This window comes from Coturnix japonica, chromosome 1 (assembly GCF_001577835.2).
Source record: "Coturnix japonica isolate 7356 chromosome 1, Coturnix japonica 2.1, whole genome shotgun sequence".
Classification (NCBI taxonomy): Eukaryota; Metazoa; Chordata; class Aves; order Galliformes; family Phasianidae; genus Coturnix; species Coturnix japonica.
This window is the reverse complement of record NC_029516.1, coordinates 11,198,619-11,218,049: the sequence shown is the minus strand read 5'-3', so window position 1 is coordinate 11,218,049 and position 19,431 is coordinate 11,198,619. Positions and strand designations below refer to the sequence as shown.

The 19,431-nt window shown below is 37.0% G+C and overlaps 1 protein-coding gene across 4 annotated transcripts in view; it reads left to right on the top strand.

The window, feature by feature from the left end:
* Positions 1 to 15,848, top strand: part of PHTF2 (putative homeodomain transcription factor 2) — a 53,960-nt gene extending 38,112 nt beyond the window's left edge. For all 4 annotated transcript variants that reach the window (XM_015881007.2, XM_015881088.1, XM_015880838.1 and 1 more), the window contains 9 exons: positions 1,482 to 1,697; positions 3,448 to 3,576; positions 4,170 to 4,442; positions 5,422 to 5,553; positions 7,621 to 7,707; positions 8,689 to 8,844; positions 10,609 to 10,704; positions 12,360 to 12,485; positions 13,227 to 15,848. In XM_015881007.2, coding sequence (XP_015736493.1) covers positions 1,482 to 1,697; positions 3,448 to 3,576; positions 4,170 to 4,442; positions 5,422 to 5,553; positions 7,621 to 7,707; positions 8,689 to 8,844; positions 10,609 to 10,704; positions 12,360 to 12,485; positions 13,227 to 13,247 — 1,236 coding nt within the window. In that variant the 3' untranslated portion in view covers positions 13,248 to 15,848. The remainder of the gene's footprint in view (positions 1 to 1,481; positions 1,698 to 3,447; positions 3,577 to 4,169; positions 4,443 to 5,421; positions 5,554 to 7,620; positions 7,708 to 8,688; positions 8,845 to 10,608; positions 10,705 to 12,359; positions 12,486 to 13,226) is intronic.
* The last annotated feature ends 3,583 nt before the right edge of the window (positions 15,849 to 19,431 follow it).

Sequence of the window (19,431 nt, the reverse complement as noted above, 5' to 3'; positions counted from 1 at the left end):
TAAATGAGACAGTTGATGTGCTTTCAGCTTCTGTCCTGTTTTCCGGTTTACTTGTCAGTCATTGTTTGAGGTACAGCTTTTTAATCTGCTTGCTTCATTCAGTTCAATACTATACCCTGTACTGCTGTCAGCACCTTGTACTGACCATGTTCTATAAAGAACAAATATTTCAGATATTATCTTTGGTATAGGTGTTCTATCATCTCACAAACTTTTTCTATTTATTACTTTACAAAATTGCTTGCATAAAATATACGAAATGAGGTTTCTAGGAAGAACAAGTAACTCTCCTTCAGCTGGTAATGCATTACAAGTCATGTGAAATTAATAGGTCTGCTGCGGTATTCCTTGATTGTGTTTTTCAGTGAAGAAAATTGGGCGTGATCTTGAGATAAACTGTAGTAGAAAGAAATGCATTTTGCTCTAAGAAGAAGTGGAAATTGACAGATGATGGTGATGAGTAGGGTGGTTCTGCTTTGAAGTCCTGTCTTGCAGGAAATTGATTCTGCTAACCAATGAAAGGATCTTAGGGGTCAGCAGTCTTGTTCTGAAGAAAACATTATCTTGTTTTATGTGTATGCATTGCGGTATTTAAATCTCCCAAGTGTAATTTTTTCCATGTCATTATGTAAGTAGTAGGTAAAATTTAATAATAATGAGGCATGCTTGCTTCTCAACTGCACTTTCTTTTAAAATAATTAGTTTTTTATACATGAGTGTGTAGATCACACATCTACCTTGTACTTATTATGGATACTCTCAGTTATTCTTTCTCTCTACACCTGCTGCATGCTTGTCTTCAAAGAAGCTCATACACTGTTAAGGATGAAGCTGGAAAGGAAGTTGGTGTCCCCTAAATTCCTTAGTCTTGCTTTGAATCTATCCTTTTGTGAGTTCATTTAAAAGCTATACTAACAGGTTGGGGAGGGGACAGGCATATTAATAACTCAGTAGAGTATTCAAATCAAACAACATGGGATAGACAAAATGGCAAATCAGTTTAAAATACTTAGTGAATTAGGCTTTTCTCACTGTACTTTTCTATGCTAATTGCAGGTCAGTGTATATGCCTTTAAGCCTTACTTGTTTCTTTGATATTTTCACTAAAATAATGAAGCTGTAATGTGTTTTAGGGGACTTAATTTGTTACTAATTGAATCAAAAGTTGGAGACAGGGTTGATAATTGCTCCAAAAATTAATGAATTTTAAAAATCTGTAAAATAGTTACTTCCTCTTGATGTATACGAATTGAGTCTTCATTGTGTGATTCATCCCCCAGAAATCGAGGACCACAAAATATTACTTGTATGTGTAACGTCTAGCTGTGCAGTAAGCATATAATACTTTCTGATTTGAAAGGTAATGAGTATAACATAAAAATATTATGCCCTTGGACTTACTACATTTGAACTTGATAACTATTCTGTTAGGAAATAGACTGTGAAAACAGCATTAATTCCGATGAATATTTTAATTTCAGGATACACCTAAATCAGGTACTAGCTGCAGTTCTCGGTGTTCAAGCTCCAGGCAGGATTCTGAGAGTGCAAGGCCAGAATCAGAAACTGAAGATGTGTGGGAGGACCTCCTACACTGTGCAGAGTGCCACTCTTCCTGTACTAGTGAGACGGATGTAGAAAGTCCTCAAATGAATCCCTGTGTGAAAAAAGAATATAGAGATGACCCATTTCATCAGGTTGGTCTGATCTGCTGATTTTTGACTTCTACAACACATACATCTTCATTTTTTTCAGCTTTGTCATGTGCTCAGGAGGCCTGGGAGTAAGAATTCTCTATTAAATGGAAGCAACAGAGCCAAAGTGATTTGATAGTATTAAAACAAGGAAAATTGAATTTCTGCTACTCGGAAATTAATTTGTCAGATGTAGAGGATATCACAATGTACTGTAATAGCCTGCAGAATATTTTTGTGTTAGGATTCTAGTTCAGGACAAGTACTCATTGATTTAAGTTTCCTGTGGTAGATTCATATGTATATCTGAGGGAATATTTTTGTTTGTGTGTACATGTGTATGTGTGTGAAACCACACAGCAAGATAACATAAGCGATATCTGATGTTATGTGTATATAGTTTATGGAATGTCACTTTTAACATTGATAATGTCTGTATTCTCTTCAGATAATTTTTCATTTTATTTTTACCTTAAAGTCTAATAATTTATTTTCCTTTTTTAATGCTGTTCTGTAGAAATATCTGAGCAGTAATTTCTAAAAGTGTTAGTGTTCATTGGGCAACACGTCAGTTGCAGCCTGCCCGGGGTTAATTGGATGGAATCCATTGTCTATACTTAATAGCTAATGATCATGTAGTCGTCATGTGATAAGAAAACATTCAAATGTCAGACAGTACCAGGTTTGTTTGTATTACAGGGCTTTTTTCTAAGCTGCATGCTGCTTGCTGTGAAATATTTTTCTTGTTAAATATGCAGTGCATGTTGGCACTGATTACATCAGTGCTAAGGAATTTAATACAGGAGATGACATTAGTGATAGCTGAGAAAAAGAATCTCAAAAGATGGGCTTGTTCACTCATAACTGAAACTGATGGACTTACTGATATCCCCCTCCTCCAAAAAACCCAAAACAAACAAAAAAAACAACCAAGAAAATTCACCCCCAAACCAACAGAGATGGCAATTTGGATTTCTGCTCTATGCTTTTCCAGTTTGCTTTAGTACTTGTTTGTATTCCATGTTTTTCTGAAGTTTAACATTTTTGTTGGTTTGTTTCAATGTAGATTGTGAAATTTTTGAGGTTCAGCTCCTGGTGCAGATACTCCCTCTAGAGGAAATCTATGTCTTTCTGCTGCTATAATTTATGTTAACAATATAGGTGGTTTTTTTTTTTTCTCCCTCTAATGGAAAAGAAAGAAAGCAATTGAGTGCTTAGCAGTTTAGAAAGATTTCGGATAATTACTGATAAGTTGTACAAAACCCACTTTTATTAAATGACATGATAAATATTTGACAATATGCCTCCATCCCAGCCTTTCTATTTGATTCAGACAGTGCTGGTTAACCTGGCAAGGCTGAGGGTGGTTTTGATCCTCTGTAACTGAGAGCTATGGGACAGGACTGAGGGAAATTGAGAAGTGGCTGCATCAGGACTTGTTACCTCAGCATTTTCTGGGTTCTTGGAATAAGTAAATGTGCAGTCATAAGTGCATTCATCACTTTAGGCTGAAGCTGCATGGCTACTGGGGCAACATACATTGATTAGAGTCGTAGAGAAAGGCAGCTATTTGTTGGGAAAGAAATGAATGACTTTGAGTATTTAACATATAGTAATGCAGGATAAGTAAATGTTATGTTACAGTATTTGTGTCAGTATGAGGGCTTTGTTTGTCAGTGAATTTTTTACAAAGATACATTGACATAACAATAGGTTGATATTACTGATGGAATGTATTGTTCTGCTTCCCCAGAGTCACTTGCCTTGGATCCATAGTTTGAATCCAGGACTGGAAAAAATAAGTGCAATTGTATGGGAGGGGAATGACTGCAAGAAAGCAGATATGTCTGTTCTTGAAATCAGTGGTATGATAATGAACAGAGTGAGTATTCTTTTTACTGATATTGTATCTAGGTTCAAAACTAAGTACCACCTTTACCATCGCACCGTCAGCATCTGCCTCTGATGTCATGGGCCAACAAAATAAAATAGGAGACACTACTTTTGGAGGGCCCTCATACTTATTACTGATTTCTATGAGAGCTATAAGCATGGTGTAATAATAAAATACATTTGTATTGCTAGTTGCTTAGTAACATAGCCAGCCTCCCTTTTATTGTTCCAGTGGCAGGCATACACTGTGAATATTTATCTCCTTGATTCTTCTGAACAACTAATATGTTGGGTTAGAAGTCTGATTAGTTGAATTTTGCTAATTCAGAATGAATTTTTACTGCAAGAATATACAATGAAGCATTTCAATGGCTTGTTGCTGGTGTTTATTTGTGATTGTTGCTGTGTATTAAATGCTCCTAGAGCACTTTCCTTTTCTTAGTAGTAAATTGCAAAGAACCTTGGTTGAAAGTTTTGTATAATGTAACACATTGTAAAGTGTTGTGATAGCAAAACAGCGGCGTTAATAAGGAAAGATTATTTCCAAACTTAAAAATGTACTTTGTTTTCTTTTGCCTTTAGGTGAACAGTTATATACCAGGAATCGGTTATCAGATTTTTGGAAACATCATATCTTTAATCTTGGGTTTAATGCCATTTGTGTTTCGACTTTCCCAAGCTAAAGATTTGGAACAACTAGCTGCACATTCTGCCACTGAACTTTGCATCACAGCATTTGGATCAAATGGAGACATACTGGTTCTCTCAATGGTTGTTATAAGCTTTGTGGTTCGCGTGTCTCTAGTGTGGATTTTCTTTTTCCTACTGTGTGTAGCAGAGAGAACTTACAAACAGGTACATAAAATAAACTTAAGAGGTTTAGATCATAACAAAACAAATAATTTGTTTTGGGGTTTTAATTTTAATTTTATATTTTATTTGGTTTTGTGGATATTTTCATCTTGTGTTCATAGTTGCCCCAAGATTTTGTAGATCACTGTTATAATTACTTCAGTGGGATTACAGTTTAAGAGATGACCCAGATACAAAAGACTTAAGTGTCCTTCAAGTTTTGTAGCTAAACTTTTTTCTTCCAGAAGAGCATTTTGGAGGGAAAACCTTTTATTTCTGATTTCAGACTCAACTCATTGACCAGTTGTTAGTCATGACCTGGTTTGTCTCAGTTGTCCTCAAGGGGAAAGAATTTTGGTAAAAGAGCTCTCTGAAAGTTCTAGGTAGTTCCACCAGCATGTTTTATTCAAAGTATTTTTGAGAATAATTGGAAACACTTTGGTCCAGACACCAGCTCCGTCTGCTTTGCTGGTACTTATGTCGCAGAGACTGGCAATGTTGTTCTCTGATACTTTCTTAGTAGCTCCCTACTGTAGTTACTTTCTAGCCTGGAAAGGAAAAAAGATAAATACTTTTCTTATGTTACAGCCAAAAGAAGGGATTTACTACAGTAGAATAGCATTGAGCTGCTTTAGTTACCATTTCTGATGGAAAAAAGTTGAAAAAAGTTCTGGATTAAGCAATCTTTAATGCAGGTGATGGACTTGTTTGATCCTCTCCCAAGTTTCAATAGCATTGTAGGTCTGTTGTCTGAAACTTGAAAATTGTGACTCTATTTTGTTTTTCATTAAATTGATGTGACTTTTAAAACTGTTCAGTGTATCTCTTCTTTTTAGTACTCTTATTTCTGCACTGTAATTAATGCATTTTACTTACCTCGATACATTGTACATTGATATATTAAGTGAATCTTTTTCTCCATTTTCTTCTTAGCACCCTCAAAAATGACTTAACAGCTATGTTATTTTTTCCTTCCCTGCAGAGGCTACTTTTTGCTAAGCTTTTTGGTCATCTAACATCTGCCAGAAGGGCAAGAAAATCAGAGGTTCCTCACTTCCGTTTGAAGAAAGTACAGAATATAAAAATGTGGCTTTCTCTCAGGTCCTATCTAAAGGTAAAATATCGTAAATTTTTTGCTACCAATTTAATAGAAACAATCCCGTGTGCTGCTGATGAAATGTAGGTAGTTGAGTCTGACTTGTCCTCTGTGTGCACTTATTGGTGCATGTGTGCCCAGTCCACTTTATTTTGCCAACTCCTGGCCAGCAGCACCAGCAAGCAGCCAGATGGTGAGAGTGTATTTCACCTTGGCATGAAGTGTGAGTGTGTTCAGAGTAGGAGTCCTGTGTTAAGTGATTAGAGCAGGGAAGTCTCTCATGTGAGTATAGAGGGTAAATCATCACTTGTGGTATAACACAGACAATAAATTACTGTAAGAGCTCCACCAAATAGTGTCATTAACATACAAGGAATTTATAAAGCAAGGCAGCTTGTGTGCCTGTTTATGCTACGATTGCATATATACCATGTGAAGCTAGAAACTGTGCCAATGACTTGTAAGATATTCTGCTCTCTTCACTGTTTGTTCAGCTGGTATAATGACATGTCTCAAGTGATAGCCCTCTAATGCTTTTTCAGCCCAGAGCATTTTGATGATTCTAGCTCGTTTTTTGAGTTTGCAAGTTTTTTCCATTTTTCTCTCTACATTAGGTAATGAAACTTTGGTGCCTACAGCATGGCAGGCTTTTTTCAGTCTAGTCTGTAATGTGTTGCTCTGTGGGAGGAAAGGATAACAACATTTGAGCAGTAGAATGTAGCTCTCATGCTTTAAAAACTATGTATGTTGCCACTGTAGTGGAGACTGTCTTGCCTTCTTTCCTCATAATAGCCAACTATGTATTCCACCTCCACATATGCCACAAGAATCTTATCTGTAATTCTGTTGTTGCAAACAGAAGCCCAGTCAGACAGTGGTCAGAAGCAGGATGCCGTACAAACTGAAAAATAACCAGCGAAGGACAGTAATTTTCACCTCCATCTGCTAATATATGTGGTTCACTGGGCAGCTCCATCAGGTCTGCACTTGCATAAGTAAAGAAGAGGAGATCAAGCAGCTTAGGAACTTAACCTTCTCACAGCAGTGCTGCTGGCAGATGCTTGCATAGTGTTTGTCCAAATTACACTTGCATATTACCTGGTTGTGTGTCCATGTGTGAGTAAATGAGTTGGAGTATGTGCACATCTCAGGTTTCACTCAGGCAAAATACTATCTGCATAAGAGCACGTATGCCCGTGGTACCAACTCATACTTGATTTTTTTTCCTAGTTATTAACCTTTTATCTCTTTCTCCAAGTTCCAAGATTATACCTTGCTTATACACACCTCCCACTGTTCTCCAAGCACACTGCTAATTACATAAAGATGAGAACAAAGTTGAGAAATAAATGTGTATTGTGACTTGTATGTGTTTCATTGCAACATAGGGTACCTAATGCTTTAATTAGAAAGAACATGGAAAAAGCTCAGTGGATGGAAATGTTTTGTTATACCAGTAAGCAATTAAGAATGAAAAAATACTGGATATGGTGACATTGAATCTTTCATCACAATCTGTTTGTTTCCCATGTTTTCCTTCTTGCTTTCTTGGAATTGTCATTTGAGAGAATTGTTATTCTACTTTGATGGGAGAGTGATGTACAATCATGGTTTTTGTGTATTAGAAATGTGCAAATAATGAAAACAAAAAGCTATGTGAAAATATATCTTGATATTCCATTGCAATCTGGTGTCCAAAATCTTGTTAGCACTGGTTTGATACTGGGAATTAAAGCCCAGTGCTGTATTGAACTCGCTGCTTTTCATCATGAAAGATCTGACTAAATAATATATTATTCTTATATAATATATATAAGATATATATATGATATATATAAAATATAAGATATATATATTCTTTTATCATAGTTAACTTTATTTAGTTGCATTTGAATGATCTCAAATGCATTTGGGGCTATTCAGAACTAGTTATACTTTAAATCCCTATGTGGTGTGTGGAACTCAGGTTACCAAATTGCAAGCTATGAGCAAACTGTGTTCAAGGAGTAAATATAACTGGATGCAGTAAATGTCAGTGCTGGTTAGGTGGATTTTCACTCACATGTGCATCTCTGTTATTTTCAGCGTCGAGGTCCCCAGCGCTCAGTTGATGTCATAGTTTCATCTGCCTTCCTCCTGACTATCTCAGTTGTATTTATCTGTTGTGCACAGGTGAGGAAATCATGCATGGCTTAAACAGTTTTTAATATAATAGACTGCCTTTTGTGTGGTGGTTCCTATTAAGAGACCCCAGTGAAAAATCAGTAACAGCTATTAGAGCTTTTCAGAAGATTAAGCCCCCATTCATTTTATTCATTTTCTTTACTTTAGAATATTATCACTAAGCCACTGTAATAGCCAAAGAAACTCACAGTGTAATTACTGGCGTGATATTATTACTGTTTTGTTTATCTGTTCCCTTTTGTTGTCCATTTTGGAATTGAAATGAGTTTTTTTCTAACATATTGCATCAAGATGTGCTTCATAAAGATATAATAACAATTATAATTTGAGGTTGCTGATGGATTTGTTGGCTGTATTAGCCTGCCCTCTAGTGGAATATCTTTTTGGAAGCACATCTGTGCTTAAATGGGATTTCTTGTTTATAAGAAGTCTGTGCTTGACCTTCTGTTTCAGCATACAGGTAAGCTCCTGAATGACTTTTGGTTGTATTTTCCACTTTCCTAGTTAATGTTTTTGCAGTAGAGAACTATAAATGCATTAATAAGAATATAATCCAGCAATAACACTACTTGAATCAAATTTTCTATGTAATTCAGTATATTTAGAGGCATATTTTGTTTTTCATCCCAATGGTGTCTTTGAAATCGCAAAATAGGGTTTAAAATTGACTTAGAATGTAATACGTTATTCTGTTACTTTAGAAATATGGGAAAAAAAAGTTTGAATTCTGATTGAGGCTTTGAATTCACTTTCAACTTTTTCACTTTTCAACCTTTTCTCAATCCTAATAACTTTTGACAGAGTTTTGATTTGAAATTATGATTCAGGATATTTCGTGCCTGAAAACAACCCTCATACTTATTACTTGGAAAATATTTTTTGGTGTTGGTAAGATACATAATTCTTCTCTTACATTGCAATGTAAATGTTAATCTGAACTCAATTTTAATCTTTCCCTTTTGTTTACAGCTGCTTCATATGCATGAGATCTTCCTCGATTGTCACTACAATTGGGAACTAGTAATTTGGTGCATTTCACTAACACTTTTTCTATTGAGATTTGTTACTCTTGGATCTGAAACCAGTAAAAAATACAGCAATACCTCAATATTACTTACTGAGCAGGTGAGAATTTGTGCAGATATGCATTATTCTATCTAAAAATCTGTCTATTAGATCTTAGGCATGTGTTCTAGATGGCTTAACATTGGTTCAAATTTAATAGTTAATTGTGGTGTAGTGAAACAAGCTATTAAAGATCTTCACAACCTGAAGTTCTATTTCTATAGATACTGACAAAAAGGCAAAGAGCAAGGCAAATGAGAGACAGGGAAACTAGGTTTTATTTAGCTTTCATAGGTTTTCAAACTATACTCTTTCTAGTAGTCATCCCTTGAACATTTTGAGACAGTTCAAAAGCTTAAGTTGAAAGTAACAGTCTGAGTCCCCTGAACTTTAAATAAATGTGTTTAACAAGTGTTATCACTTACTTTTTACTTGAATTCAGCTTATCCTATTATAATTCATTTCCCTCAAATGAAAAGGAAAGTATAATTCAATATGGAACTGTTCCTGAGAAAATAGAAAGGATCTACAGAACCCTACGTAGAACTCATTGTGGAGTGGTTCAATAGCGTACTGTATTTATTTTCATTTTGTGCCAGTGGCATGAATTTCTGATATTTTGGCCTTCAGTGGGTCTGAGCCCAAACAGCTGTCTGACAGGCAATGATCTATAAAAGTGGATCTGATGTCCTTGAAAATCAGATAGTGGTTTGATGTGTACCAAAAAGAGAATTTCACAACAAACACAATAAAAACAAACAAACAAACAAAAAAACAACTCAAAGAAATGTTAGCCCTCACATTCAAAGAGGTGAAGTGAAATTGTGAAGTCTTCATCAGCCAAGTTCAAAGCTCTTCAACCTATGAATCTGAGGAATTGGAGTTTTGACTGGAATCTAAAAGATACATCGCTTTTGACCAAGGCATTTAGATTTTATGCTGCTTGTTAAAGTGTTCTTAATTGCTCTTGTAAATTAAGTTCATTTGTGGCATTCTTTGCTAAGAAAAACACAAATTGTGTTCTGATCCAGGCTATCTTCTTGCCAATTTCAAGCCTCAGAATTAGGTATGCAGGTGTCTGTGGATATATACACATTCCAAATCCCCTTATTTTTCAAAGGATGCAATTGAATGTGGATGTTTTTGGTAAATTAATGAAGTCAAAATGAGTGTTAAAACAGATTTGTAACACTCCTTGGGTTTGTTTCCTGCTTTGATTTTCCCCCCTTTTTAAGAATTTCTGTTCTTAGTTTATTCCTGTTTTTAAATGCTCGAGTTGCTGAAAAATGTGATGTCGTGTTTAAGGTCTGATATCCCTTTGTCTCTAAAAGCATTATTTACTTTGGAGTGAAATAGGTTGGGAGCTTAATTTGCCTTGCAATGTATTAATGATCATTTTGATTTTAACTTAATTGTACAACTTTACAGTGAACTTGTCAGGGAGACACATTAACATTCAGTTATTCTTTCTTACACGGTGAAGTCTTTACTTCAGTAATCACCTTAGAACAAACCCTTGTAACAACTGTAACCCCTGCTTTTTGTCTGATTTGTAGATGACATTGAAGTTTAAAGCTGTTCCTATAATCATATTGGATGTTTTATTACACAACATTGTCTTTTTCTACAGAACTGGGCCAGTGTTTGTCCTTAGAAATTAAGAACAAAGCAGAGAAAATCCGGTGCTTGCAGAAATGTTATCGCTGTTCTATCACGTATACTGAATGGTCATTTTATTATAAATCGCTTTCAAATGAATTCCTTTAGATTCTTTATCTTTAGATGCATACGTGTTGATGCTTGTGTTCTGTTTAAATCAATCAGATCAATTTGTACTTGAAAATGGAGAAAAAGCCTAATAAGAAGGAGGAACTGACACTAGTGAACAACGTTTTAAAACTTGCCACTAAGTTATTGAAGGTAAGAATTGAAACAGATTAACTGTATTATTTATAACTAAATAAAATATAATATATAAATAAATTTATATATATAATATATATATATTTCTGGGATTGTTTAGCCTGGAGAAGAGGAGGCTCAGGGGAGACCTCACTGCACTCTGCAACTTCCTGAAGGGAGGCTGTGGTGTGGAGGGGCTTGGCCTCTTCTCCCAAGCAACAAACAGAACCCAAGAGAATGGTCGCAAGTTATACCAGAAGAGGTTTAGATTTGACATGAGAAGGAACTTTTTCTCTCAGAGAGTGGTCAGGTACTGGAATGGCTGCCCAGGAAGGTGGTGGAGTTGCCAGTGTTCAAGAGGCATCTAGATGAGGAGCTCTGAGAAATGGTTTAGTGGTTTGCTGTAGCTACAGTAACGGGAAAGTGGTTGGATGAGATGATCTTGTAGGTTCTTTCCAACCCTGTGATTCTATGATAATCCATTATTATATTTAAAACATGTTTTCTTCTTACTTATTTCGAGGCCAGGAAAGTTTGGATGACTTTGATCACTCACTAAGAATTGCATAACTGGTGACAAAAGGTCATTGTTCAAGTTTGTTACAGATTAATTTTGGCAAATGTTTTGATAGTGGAAGTGCAAAACATTTGCAGTTAAATGATCATTAGTATTTTTAAAAATCCTTTATATTCATTTTGCATCCATGTTCATTACTAGTTATTCTCAAAACTAATAGAGAAGGGAATTGTGTTAGGATAGATGTTCATTTTTCATAGTAGTGCCATTTTCCATAGTTGTGCCACTATGGAATATCTTTCTTTTCTTTTTACCTATGTTTGTTTCTTCAGTTAAACACTGAGGGTGATTTTTGTAGGGAACTATGAGGAATTCTAAAAAGCTGTCAGACGAACCAGCTCGCTGCTTTCCTGGCCCCTCAAGCAAACTGACAGATGTTCTACATGGGTAGCCTCTAATTTTTTTGAAGGGTTATTTGGATGCTATTGATCAACAGTCAGTGAACACAATAGCTATTTTCTTCCTGTTCTTCTGCTTATGAAAGTGTGAGAAATGCTTTACTCCACTGGAGACTTCCTGAACTATCTAATAACAATCAGTATGTGCGTGAACATAAATAATGTGTACAATTAAGTGCAGTTTTTTATGCCAATTTGTCTGTCTTCTTGAGGTGGTAAAAATCACTGGCATTAATTCTTTCATGTATAGTGCATATAACATTGGTGAGTCAGTGTGGAGTCCACAATATATTATTTCTCATAACAAAAATATGGAATTATGGGTTGTTAATGTGAATGTTGCTTGTTAACTGGGTGTAATCATGCTACCTAAATAGACATGAGTCCGTCATATCATTAATGGTGTGATGGTCTGTAAATGAATGATAGTTTATAAAGTACCCAGAGATGTCTGACACTAAAAATGTGCTGCGTAAAGCAGAATTTCTTGTAGTCTGCTCATTATGACTGAAACATCGACTGATTTCTCAGAGTTCAGTATATTTTGATGTCTTATAGTAAATAATGGCAAGACAATAAGTAGTTTTATATGGAGGAAATACTCCTTTGGATACTTAAACAACACAAAAAAAACCCACAAAACCAACAAACTGTGTAATTTCTGCTTTTTAAATGATATAATTGTTTCATGTTGTTAGGAACTGGACAGTCCATTTAGGTTATATGGACTTACAATGAATCCACTTCTTTATAATATCACCCAAGTTGTCATCCTGTCTGCTGTTTCTGGTGTCATCAGTGACCTACTTGGATTTAATTTAAAGGTAACTACTTCCCAGCCATCTTTTTTTTCTCTTTATGGTGTTCAGAATGCTACAATAGTCTAATCCTATACTGTAAAATAATTAACTCTTATCTGTGTGAGCTAGCAGATTTGTTATTTGAAAATAGTTATGAAATTAAAGCTGTATCGGCAGAATAGTGATGCAGTTGTCAAAGGAGCCCTCTTAATTTTTTTGTCAGTTTTGTAGTGTTTCAATTTAGATATATCTATGACAGATAATCACTAAGAATTCCTAGATATGAATAAAGAGAGACTTACATGGCCGGGTAGAAAACCTTATTTAACTTCTTGTATTCCAGATCTGATTTCTCTCTTGAGTTCCTCACTGTTTTTGCATCTTGTACTGCAGTAAAGTACTGCAAGAGATGTAGTATTACTGTATCTAACATTACAGCCTTGCTTTTATGACTTAAGAACTGTGTTATTTGGTCATACTTTCTGAACATCTTTGAACTCTACAGAATCTGGAAATTATTCCAAGATTCAGGTTATGGGACACCTCAGTTTCCACAAACTTGTAGCATAAAGCCTTCAGCTTCCCACTGAGTTTGCTTACACCTACTCTTTTTTGTATTACAAGTAAATGAATGATGAATTAGAATTAATCTTTTGTATTAAATTTTGAATGCAGCACATGTGATAGGAAGCAGATGTGGTATTGCAACTTTGCTAAGCAGAAACTGAACTGGAAATACTGTTGATTTTTTTCTGACTTTTCCAGCTCTGGAAGATCAAATCTTGATAATATGTTAAGAAGATGAGATACCAGTGTTACAGAAGAGCTCATTCATTGACAAAACTGCCTCAAAGCAGCCACTGAATCTGTATTTCAGAAGCTACAACTTCTTCAAGGATGTTGTTTGGAAAACTGAAGTGTTTACATCTGACTGTCTTGTGCAATCTTAGTATTTATTTCATCTTCTCACTTTTTTTTTTTTTTCATTTCAGTTGACATTTTTATTTTCAAAAATATTTGTTTAGATTTGGAAAGGATCAGATTTGGGAAGGTCAAAAACCGAGTGTGTGACGACTTGAAATCCTAGCAATTGAATACACTAAATTACTGTATTTGCTGTTAAAGCTGAAGCCGGTGTTGAACATTTTTAGTTGTGGTAGTGCTGAATGGAATTCATTTGAGTTTTGATTAAGTGTGGTAACATGGCTTAGGATTTTTTTATTTGCACCGGTAGTTTATGAGGACAACAGAACATCAGTAGATGTTTGGTTGCAATAAGGAGGACATAAAACAAATAAATAATACTGACAATACAGTATGACAGATAGCAGAAATATTTTATATTACTATTAGAAACAAGCACGAGTTTTTAATATTTTGAATAATTCCGGGATTTAAACTGATTTAGGCTGCAGTTTAAATATCCTGGGATAGTAATAAAGTATTACATGACAGGTCAACAAGTGCTCTTTGTTAACACTTTTATTGGAGCAATAATTGTAAATGGTTACCATACTGTATGATATTTTGATAAAAATTAAATATTGTATTTATTTGAAATACTGGGCTGTTCTGCGCAGCTCTGACTGTGCATGCTCAATATCTGCACTTTTTATTGTTACTTTTAATGAGAAACTTTATATATATATATATATATATATACATATAAATGTATATAAATTGGGATATATTATGGTGAACGATGGAGCAGTATATATTATATGTTAAAGCTAAATATTTAAATAGGCAAAAGACATACTGGTGGAAGGAATGCTATAAATGACTGGGTGTAAGATAGATGCTCTCCTGATGTACACTATAGTATATGCCATTCATACCACATGGATGTTTAAGAACGGCTAAACAGCAAACGAGTTCTTTTGGAGGACAACAGAATGAATGAAGCCTCATATTCTCATATTTGTGTCTTCAGATTAATCTCCTTGGCCCTATGTCCCCACAGCATGGGGTGTTCCCTGATGCTTTCCCAGTGAGCATGAGCCTCTCCCCTACCTTCTGACACTGCCTCTCACACGGGCTGCTCACACTGACTCATTGTGAATGTTCACCTCGTATAATTAATTGAAAGTGGAAATTTTGTTTCAAGGAACTTATGTTAGGAGAATTCACATCACCAGGCTTAAGTATTCTTGTATTTTTTTGTTTCTAAAATAATGGCTTCATATTGAAAAATGATGAGTAATTATAGGCGGTGGAACATTATACTATATTTGTTGATCTTCAGAACCTTTAAGCATTTACAGTAATGCATCTTAAACTTCTGTGGTATAAAACTATTTTTATATATAAAGCAACACAAACAAGCATTTTGTATTTTATTTGCCTCTGTACTAATGTTTATTAATGACCAAAGTGCATTCTGGTTTTTGAAAGAATGTATTACTGGAGCTTTAAGAACATACTATCTTTAGTTTCTCATGTGGAAACTTCGGCTGCATTTGATCCGTTTCTTCTTTTTCTGTTGTCTGATGTTGGGATTGTTTTTAAAAATGGAGTACATTTTATATACAGGTTTTTCCAAATGATGGTACAGACCTACACAGAACTTTAATTTTGCACAAAATATGTTTGAAGACGAAAGTGCAGCAGGAGTTCTCTAGGGGATAGAAGATGAGGCGGATGCTTTTACAGCTTGTCACTATTTCAAAACCACTCTTCAATTTACAGTGGGATTATTTGAGGGGGAAAAATAAATCTTAAACAGTGAATATATTGTGTTCAGTACCTTAGGGGAAAAAAAAGAAGGTGGGAATGTGTTGCAGTTTGGGTTGAATGGGAAATTAGTTAAACCACATATACCTCAGCAACTATCACTGTGCTGGATTGTTGCACTAACAATGGTTACTTGGGAAGAGTAAAATATGTGTGAAATGACATTAAAAAATAATAAAAACCTTTTATTTGCTACCATTAGAAATATTCATTATCTTAAAAAAATGGGAGAGGTTTATCGTATCCCTCAACATGGGAAAATCCAGTATGAAAATAGAGGCAAGTAGAAATATGGCAGATCTTGCATGTTAACGGTTATTTTTGCCACGTGTTTTGTAACTGCGAGTGTGATCAGGCGTGGAATAAAGCTTTCTATGGTTGATGGTGAAAAAGGAGACAAAGAGTGCAGCGAGCTGTGTCTTTCAGTAATACCCAGCACGTGTCTGAGTCTGCCTGCTTTAAGTCCATGCTTATAAACATGTGTTCTGTTTGATTTAAAACACTTGGGAGGGAAATGTTGTGCATGGAATGCAAGTGGTGGCTGTGAAAGTTGAACTGTATTGCAAGAGCAGAAGCTTTCAGACACATGTAGTTAAAGTCAGTTTTTATAGGACTGGAGATGCAGATTCCAAATAAACGTTTCCATTTGACAAATATTGCAGCAGATTCAGACCTGTTTCACAGTTGTGTAAGGGATTAATTTTAATCCCCATTCTGACTGTTTGATGTTGTATAATATATATATATTTCTTTCCAGAAGCTTATTATTTGGATATGTTTCACTTGTGGCATCTCCCTGGCTGCTGATTATTTGGCACCAGGTTACGCCATGCTTTCGTGTTCAATTGCTCACTTTCTAAACTTATTCCAAATGTAGGTGGTTCACAAAATTTGCCTGAGCTCTGCTCTGTGTGACATCAACAGGGCCCAAGGGGTCGGCATGGAGCTGTGCCAGGGGAGGGGTGGGGAAATGGGTTAGGGAAAGGGTCACACCAGAGGGCGGTGGGCACGGAACAGGCTGCCCAGGGCCTTAGTTTAGCAGTTATTTGCAAGCAGCTTCTGCCTGCAATGCATAATCTTATTGTTAATGAATTTTATCAGGGATTAGGTGGCTGCCTCCTGTCAATACCACAATCCAAACTCTAGTCTCTAGGCGCGTGCTTGTGAATTAAATGGCATATTTTGCTTTTGTTCTGTCTCATACCCATGAATGGATGGATGTTGAATCACTTGGCTAATTGAAAAGTACAGTTAAATGAATGGAGCTTCAGTGGCGGCTTGGCAGTGAAGCTGTGAGGGTGTGAGCATGTGGGGAGTGAGTGTGAAGGGAGTGATGTGGGTTGTTTGGATTCAGAAGTGAAACTTTGAGACACCTAAATGAGGGCAGGTTAATCCTACCTTCACGTTTTGTTTAGTGGTGCAGTCTTTGGTGTCCACAGCTGTGTGGGCTTTCCCAGTGCCTCTCCTGCCTTATCTTCAGGCTGTGGTTTTGCAGCTGAGTCACATATTCTCCTAGCAGGCCTCTCACTAGCTGGCCAAGCAGCATTTGCTGGGCAGATAAGAATAATGCAAAAAAATCCAGCTTGTAGAGGGTTGACTTCTGATACAGCTGTGTCTGCCAGCGAGGCTTCTGATTCCAGTCATTTGTAAACCCATACTGTGAAGTTATTCTTCTAAGTGTATCTGGGAGCTGTTTGTTCAGCTGACCGATATGGGTGGGAGAAACAGTCCCACTGTGACACCCACTGTGACACCACAGGCTGGTTCTTGAGTTCCTTGCTGGTCATGGGCTGTGACCACATCTGTGCATTGTTTTACTGCTCATGGAGCTGGCTACATCAACCTTATCCTCCCCTGAATGCAGCTGCTTGTGTTTGCTGCCGTGCTCAGTCTGCTATTCCAACACAGTTGTGGTTTTCTTTTAGCATGGTTTGTTTTGGTGCTGTTTATACCATGAGCATCTGCACCATTCCAGCTGTGCTGCGGTGAGGGATGCAGCCCAAAGCGGCCTTTTTGGCTGCAGACAGTGCACTGTGGAGCTGCACACTACAGTGGTCACTGGCACCAACCTCGGAATAGACTGAAGCCAAACTACTGAAATGTGAGTAATTCTCATTATGTACAGAATGGGATTAATATGGTGAATGCAAATAATACGGACAGACAAAAATGTTGGTCTCCAGGTGGCAAAACACAGCAGTAAGAGACCACCTTTATGTCCTACTCTGTGCATTCCAGTAGTGCCACAAATCCTGCCTTCCTGGATAAAAATAGGAAATTAGAAATTCAAAGCATGCAAAGGATAATTGCAAGATAATTATTATAACTTGGAGGAAGCAACAGATGCTTCACTTGTTGCTGTGACTTGCTGAAGGAGTACTAATTTTCCAAGCCTATCAAGTACGTGCTAATCAGAGACATTGCTGCCTGTTCGGGGCATGTTGAGATCCCTCCAAACATCCTTTGTCTTGGCAAAGTAATGCAGTGCCAGGGGGTGCACTGCTGGGACCAGCAAAATAGATTTTGCCATCACCTTAATGTTTTGTTTCTTTCAAAGTTGTAAAAAAAAAAAAAAAAGATATTTAAAAACCCTCTGTTTTCACTGAAGATAAGGCCGGCTGAAATCAGTGCTGCTGATAAGGAATGAACACCTGGAACTCACAGGTGGGGGCACACCTCTCTATGCAGGGGTCATTTTTATGCACACTTTCTCCAGGAGTTGGAGCCAAAGTCATGGAAGGGATCGCAGTGCAGGCACCATGAAATCTGTAGATTTTCCTACTTAGGATGGAGGAAGAGAGAGGGGGAGTTGTGACGTTCTACACCAAAGATCTTTGAAAGTTCTTACAGCCAGAACAACAACTTAGCAGCAATGACACTGCCATGACACGTGCAACCTGACTTAATCAGGAAGTGCTGAGGTCTGACGACCATGCAGAGGAACACAGCATCAGATAAAATTAACAGGAGATGAGGTTGCACAAGCTGATGTGAATGCTTGGCTCAGTAACATAAGGATTTTATCAGTGCGTTCAGAAGTTCTGAGAGTCCTCACCCTACTCCTTGCTAGCCATCAGCTGACAGCCCCCTTCATGGCTTGCAGCAGATGTTGGCTTTATGACAGAGCACTGTTCTGTTCCTATGGGGATGAAGTGGGGGCATAAAGGAATGGGAGTGCCATTGGGAGACACAGAGAAATGGGTCATGGGGACATAAGGAAGGAGAGCAGCAGGAGGTGCGAGGAGGAGAAGGAAGGCATGAAGCACGTATCCCTGTGCATGGGTTTTCATCCCATGTTCCCAAGCAGTGGGAAGGGAGAAGATTGTCTGCCTGTGTGTCTTTGTACTGTGCAAAGCAGTGGGGCACACCTGGAGCTGGAAGGCGGGAGGTAAGAGGGCAGAAGGCAATGAGCACAGAAAGGTTAAAATGTGGTAAAGGGGAGGTGTTCATCTTAAAGACTCTATGAAGCTCCACCTTCTTGTTAGTGCACCACTGATCTGTAGGCAGCACTTCATGTATTCTCATCAGTAGTGCATCTCCAGGTACTTACACCAAGTACTAAAACATATGGCGGAGCACTTGCCCAGATGGGTTGGAAGACTGACGTGCATTCAGCAGATCGAGCTCTGAACAATCAATAGCGGAGTTTTTCATTGCAAACAGGAAAACATGGCAATCATCTCACATTGTCTAGACTTTCCTCTCCGTGTCATCTTTACATATTTTGCAGCTATTACATTCGTTTCCTTTGGCTTCCTTTCTGCCAAGATCCATCTGCAGCTTGGAGTCAGCAAAGATAGCTTTTCATATTCATGGTGTTAGTCACAGTGAGCTTATTTTGAGCGCGTGCTTCTGATGCTCCCATCCGCTTTTGTTACAGTGAATTAATCCCGTTCTGCCAGGGTGATGGAAATGGGTTGGGTTTGTTTTTATTATTATATATCTGTGCAGATATTGTAAATCAAACAAAAAAAAAATTGTGAAGACCCTGTTTTAAAATAGCGATCGCTCTCTTTTCTCTTAGAAGATAAATTATCAGACAGATACAATAGAGAAGACTCATTATTTCAGCTGGGAAAATGTGTTAATTAAAGGTCTGTACCACAACAAAAATAGGAAGACAAAACTTATTGCAGGGTGATTTTCATTCAGAACTGGTGGAACTGCAGCTCACAGCCAGTTGGAACTGGGGGGTAATGTTCTTCTCCCCAGGCGGCTGCTGCTGGGATTTGAAATG